The 5,695-nt window shown below is 44.5% G+C and overlaps 2 protein-coding genes across 2 annotated transcripts in view; both read left to right on the top strand.

The window, feature by feature from the left end:
* The window catches only part of LOC109519477 (solute carrier family 35 member G2-like), a 10,830-nt gene extending 10,514 nt beyond the window's left edge, over nt 1-316 (top strand). Inside the window, exon 3 of the mRNA XM_019876036.1 lies at nt 92-316. Within this exon, the coding sequence (XP_019731595.1) occupies nt 92-316 (225 nt within the window). The remainder of the gene's footprint in view (nt 1-91) is intronic.
* slc35g2b (solute carrier family 35 member G2b) overlaps nt 25-5,695 on the top strand; it is a 13,761-nt gene continuing 8,090 nt past the window's right edge. Inside the window, exon 1 of the mRNA XM_019876086.1 lies at nt 25-343. The gene's annotated coding sequence lies outside the window, so the exon portion shown is untranslated. The remainder of the gene's footprint in view (nt 344-5,695) is intronic.

Below are 5,695 nucleotides of genomic sequence, written 5' to 3'. Positions count from 1 at the left end.
GGAGCGGCTGAAGAAATAGGAAAAGGAACGCCAAGCACCCCCCCCCTCCTCCCTGGGCCCTTCCCCTCCTCTTTTCCATCTTCATCTTCAGCATCACCAGCAGCAGACCCTCAGCTTCATCCCCGTCCTCTTCATCATCCCTGAAGAGCGCCACGTTTGGGAAGGAGAGGAGCGTCGAGAGCGCGCAACCAGCGTTCGTCTCGATGCCGCACCAACCCCCACCGCCTCTCAGACGCGCGTTCCACTCCAGTCCGAGGGGTTGAAGATGCAGGAGAAATGGCTGTGGGGACAAATGACGCTCAATCTTCTTTTATGACACACGAAGCAGTCTAAAGAATACAAGGTAGGACATTTATTTAGTTCCCACCTCATCCCCCTCGCACGCCCAAACAATGTAAATACGAACAACTGATAATAGTGTGTGGAAAATTGATTCCTGACTCCTCCTAGAAAGCAACGCATCCTTTTTTTTTGTTGTTCCTATACGCAAATCCACGGGGCTGACATTTTAAGTACTGGATAGTGGTTTTGCTTCTCGATAACAATAGAAATGGCTTTTATTAAGATTGTTACGAGCAATCGATAATTGCCAACGTGCGTTCTAATCGAGCGAGAGCTCAACTACACCGTGTAGGAGGCGAATAATAGCTTGTGGCTGCCCCCTTGTGGTCGTAATGTCCTAAAAGGCACGCAGAACGTTTATTGATCATATGTCACAAGGAAAAGAAAGAGTGGGGGGGGGGGCTCATATTAGCTTTTTCACCTTTCGACCTTTTTATCTTCTTGTGGCGCCATGCTTTAAATGGGCCGCATTGGTATTGTGTGTGTGTTTGTGTGTGTGTGTGTGTGTGCTCTTGTTATGTAATGTCAACCCCCCCATCACCCTGAATCAGCCTCACACCACTTGCTTACGTGAAGCTGCATGGCATATATCCGTATACAACACACCACAATATTATGACCACTTGCGAAAATAAACCAAAAATGATGCAATGAATAGTGTCTCATTTTCACGACTAGTCAGAAAGGTGTTCATTTATTAATGTGGGTGGAGCATAGCAAAGTTGGGTGATCTTTTGGAGGATTAGTCCTAAAAAAAGAAGAAAAAAAAAGGTGTGTGAAAAGTCAAAAAAAATAAAAAATTACAGCCGGACACCAATTTCATAGATTGAAATGAAATTGGCTGGACATGTCTATTTGTGACAAAATGAAAATGATAAATCCATTTTGCAGGAAACATGATGTTGACTCACTTGATTTGCATGAGTGGGCCACAAAAAAAAAAAAATGATGGCAGGGCGGATCTGGTTGAGTTTGACACATGCGCTTTATATCATTTTTAAAGTATGTCAGCAGCTGTGCTGTTTTTTATTTATTTTTTTTTTTGCGCGTGGGCAAGGTTGCACACAGAGAACACAAGTGAAGAAATATGCAAATATAGCTCTCGACTCCTCCAATTGGGTGAAGTTGGAATCACAGATAAGATGAGGAACCAAATTAAACAGAAGAGCAAACGTTATAAAATATACTAGCTTGAGAAAGAGTAATTACTGTACATACTAGAGTCTTTGTGCATTGGATGTATGCCTTTAAGGGGCGTGTCCTAATGAATGACAGTGTGCACGCTGGAGGGAAGGCCCTCCTCTGCCACCCGTTGGGGAGACACAAGAACAGGATCATGACAGCCTTTTGCTTTATGTTCACAATAGGTTTTTCTGGCTCTTTGTCGCCAGTGATTTATGTTCATACTTTGTCGATCCTTCGCTTTTCTATAAATAAATATTTTTGTTTCGTAGTTTGTCTGATTCTGCGTTTGTGGGATCCGCACACCATCTGCTTCGTTTTCGAACCACACACACACACACACACACACACACACGTTTTCTTATAAAATGACAGTTTTTTAAAAATACTGTACAGAACATTTTGATAATAGTGTGGGTTTTGTCATGGAGAAAATTTGGCACGCTGTACAACGATGGGGCACGGAGACTGGTGACATTAGTCTACAGTCCCTTAGCCAATCAGGATGCAAAACACAACGCACTCTGTAAAATAAATAAATAAATGATTCATGTAAAAAAAATGCACGAAAAAAAGCCGTGAAAGATGAACCGTGTTATAGCAAGGGATTTCTGTGTGTGTGTGTGTGTGTGTGTGTGTGTGTGTGTGTGTGTGTGTGTGTGTGTGTGTGTGTGTGTGTGTGTATAAAATATAAACATGAAAGAAAATCTTCACACGGGCATTGCTGGAGACTTCCTCCCCTCATGCATCTTTAAAAAGGCCACATTTAGAAAGTGCTGACTTCTCCCTGCATGTATGATTGATAATATCAACTCCAAGGGGGGATGTTCTCTGTCTGCCATTCGCCCAAAAAACTAGCATGATGTTTGTTGTCTGTCATACCAACCTTCACTCACATTCAGAACTTGATTTTGTTCTTTTATTCCGTGTACAACTTCATTTCTGCTATTTACCTCAAGTGGAAGGGTACAGATGGTAAGTGTGCTGCGTCTTGTCCCGGTGCCCTCGTATCTTCGTATTCTATCATCACTAGCGCTTTTTTCGGTTGGCTGGAGGTCAAACAAATTACCCCAGGTCGGACTGCGTCACTTTGTGCTAATGGCTTTTTGATGCTCCTCACACTCACTTTGTTCCGCGTCAATACATTCGGAATTTAGTAGCAAATGAGGGGAAAAGCCCAACTGCCACTGCCTAATGAATACATGAAAAGTTTAATTTTGTTGAGTTGAAAATACACTCAAAATAAATGAAGTGTCCTGTAATGTAGCGCTACAATGAAGTTTAGGATAATACATACATGAATCAATTTAGGATTATGTCATAAAACATTTTACTGATCAATATATCATAATAAATACAATAAATAAGATATTTTAAGAGCGAGTATGGACAAAAGTATTGGTCCCCCCTCTTACACAATTCAACAGTGTGTAAGTACCAGTGACGTCTCTGGCATGAAAAGTTGAGTGGGGCACCACAGTGGGCACTTTCCATCCACAAGCAGCAAAGCCTACACAGTAAATTCTAAATCAAGAACACAATCCATTTCATTCATAGCCAAATTAAGGCTCTGAATAAAACTTGAATTGTCCATAAAACGATGTGACTGATGAGTGTTGTTTAATTCTTAAAAACAAAGGCTACACATCTATCTTTCCTCTGGGCAAATTTGTCAATAAACCATCTGTCAAAGTCCAGTAATTCATGAATGAATTCGTGTTTAGTCAGACGTTCTGAAAGCTACTTCAAATCATTCAATTCAATGGTATTTATTCTGTGTTATTGTTCTTGCTAACATATTTTGTGAATTCTTTTCTAGAAAGAAGACCAATTTTGTTCACAATTACTGTATTTTGAGCCTGCGTAGTCCTCTACACCGCCATGTAGTGGGGCCAGGACCCACTGGCCCCAAATGCAGAGACATCACTGATAAGTACAAGTAAAGCATATTTGCAGTTCCCTATTCGCAAATTCGCACGGTGGTCGACTGGTTAGCACGTCGGACTCACAGCGCAGAGGTGCAGGGTTCGATTCTGGCTGAAGCGGATTACAAAATGGATGGATGGATATTCGCAAATTCACCGAGTTGTGTTTGATACCACCAAACAAAACCTTGTCCAAATAGGAAAGTAGTACAGTAGAAAGAAGTCCAGTTTTTGTACTCTGGTGCTGCAAGAAATTTGACGTCCTTATTGGTTTTTCAGCTCCACAGAGGCAACAATGGCAGGTCTGGTCATAACAGACAATATGTCAGTTATTACAATCAGAGCTCCTGGTGGAATTGGCTCGGGGTGTCGACTGCCTTATCTCATTGTCATCCTTTCAACCTCCCTGTCTCGAAATTTACAGCCGGCCTTTCATCACTGGAGCAGTCGCCGCATGTCAGCCCGTCAATATCCTTTGAGAAATGTTTTCACCCCTGCTTTCACGCTGATGAATCACTGCCACGCTCAATGCATTACCTTCTCTGTACGTCATAATTAAAGCGGCCCCTCAAGGCGACTTCACCGCTGGACCGAAATCTGATCCCATTAGATTTATTTGAATTGGATCTAATGAGAGAAGTCAAGGGGATTATCTCATTCACTTCAAGATGTGACGCCACATTCAAAAACAAGTGAGTCTAAAATGCGCTGCAGGACCTCCATTGGCGGCAGCAAAATGGCGGCGCGCACAGACGCGAAGTCAGGAGCTCTCCCTTTGGATGCAGTATTAGTTGTATATTTGTATATATTTTTTCTCTCCCAGTCAGTAACCTGCTGGGCGAAGGTCGTGTACAACCGACAAGACCTATTAGACATTGGATTACGATGTGAACACGCCATTACGGCCGAATTCACGAAACACAACAACATACCAGTGGATATTGCGCGCCAACCTGGGTCTCCATGGATAACACCGGGAATACGACGTCGAAGGAAGCGCCGCGGCGACCGTGGAGGAGCGCTAAACAGATTGAAGCGCGACCCACACAGACCATCCATTCCGAGCCTTTTCCTTGCTAACGTGAGGTCATTGGCAACAAAAATGGACGAGTTGAGACTCAGGGTGGCGACAAAGACCATCAACAGCTGTGCACTACTCATCACCGAGAGTTGGCTAACACCTAGCATCTCGGATGCTAACATTGAAATCCCTGGGTACACAATTCACCGACAAGACCGCAGCAAAGAGTCCACAGGGAAATCACGGGGCGGTGGAGTAGTGATCTACCTAAACAACAACTGGACTTCAGACTCCAAGCTGGTAAGCAGTCACTGCTCCCAAGACCTGGAATATATAACAGTAAAGTGCAGACCATTCCACCTGGCCAGAGAACACTGTGCCGTCTTCATTACTGTTGTGTATATAGCCCCGGATGCTAACGCTAGCATAGCATTATCCACCCTCCACGATACCATCAGCGCCCAACAAAACAAATACCCCCACGCCGTCCACATAACAGCGGGGGACTTCAACCAGACGAACCTTAAGTCAGTGCTCCCTAAACTATACCAGCATGTGAAGTGTGCCACAAGGGGAGATAACACACTGGACAAGGTCTACACAAACATCAAGAACGGCTATAGGGCCAGACAATTGCCCCAACTTGATCAGTCTGATCACATGTCCCTGCTCCTGATACCAGCATACAAACCTATCAAGAAAAGCGCCCCCATCACAACAAAAACTGTGAAAACATGGCCGGAGGGCGCCATGGAACAGCTTCAGGACTGCTTTGCAACAACAGACTGGTCGGTCTTTGAAAACAGGGACCTTGAACAGTACACAGCATCTGTCCTAGGCTACATCACACACTGCATGGACACTGTCACGAAGGAGAAACGCATTCGGATATACCCAAACCGGAAGCCCTGGATGACAAAAGAAGTGCAGTGCCTACTCAAAGACAGGGACACAGCCTTTAAGAAAGGAGATCAGGCGCTCTACAGTGCCGCCAGGGCTAACCTGAAAAGAGGAATCAGGAAAGCTAAGGCGGACTACAAGAGCAAGATCGAGGACTGCCTACAGAGCAATAACACCAGGAAAGTATGGCAGGGAATACAGCACATCACCAACTTCAGACCCTGCAAACCCACGGCTGACGGCGACGCCACCACAGCAGAGGAGCTAAACAGCTTCTTTGCGCGGTTCGAGAGAGAGCCACCAACAGCCACACCCGCCCACACCC

Source organism: Hippocampus comes, unplaced genomic scaffold (assembly GCF_001891065.2).
Source record: "Hippocampus comes isolate QL1 unplaced genomic scaffold, H_comes_QL1_v1.1 scaffold60, whole genome shotgun sequence".
In the NCBI taxonomy this organism is placed as follows: Eukaryota; Metazoa; Chordata; class Actinopteri; order Syngnathiformes; family Syngnathidae; genus Hippocampus; species Hippocampus comes.
This window is presented reverse-complemented; position numbering and strand designations above follow the sequence as displayed.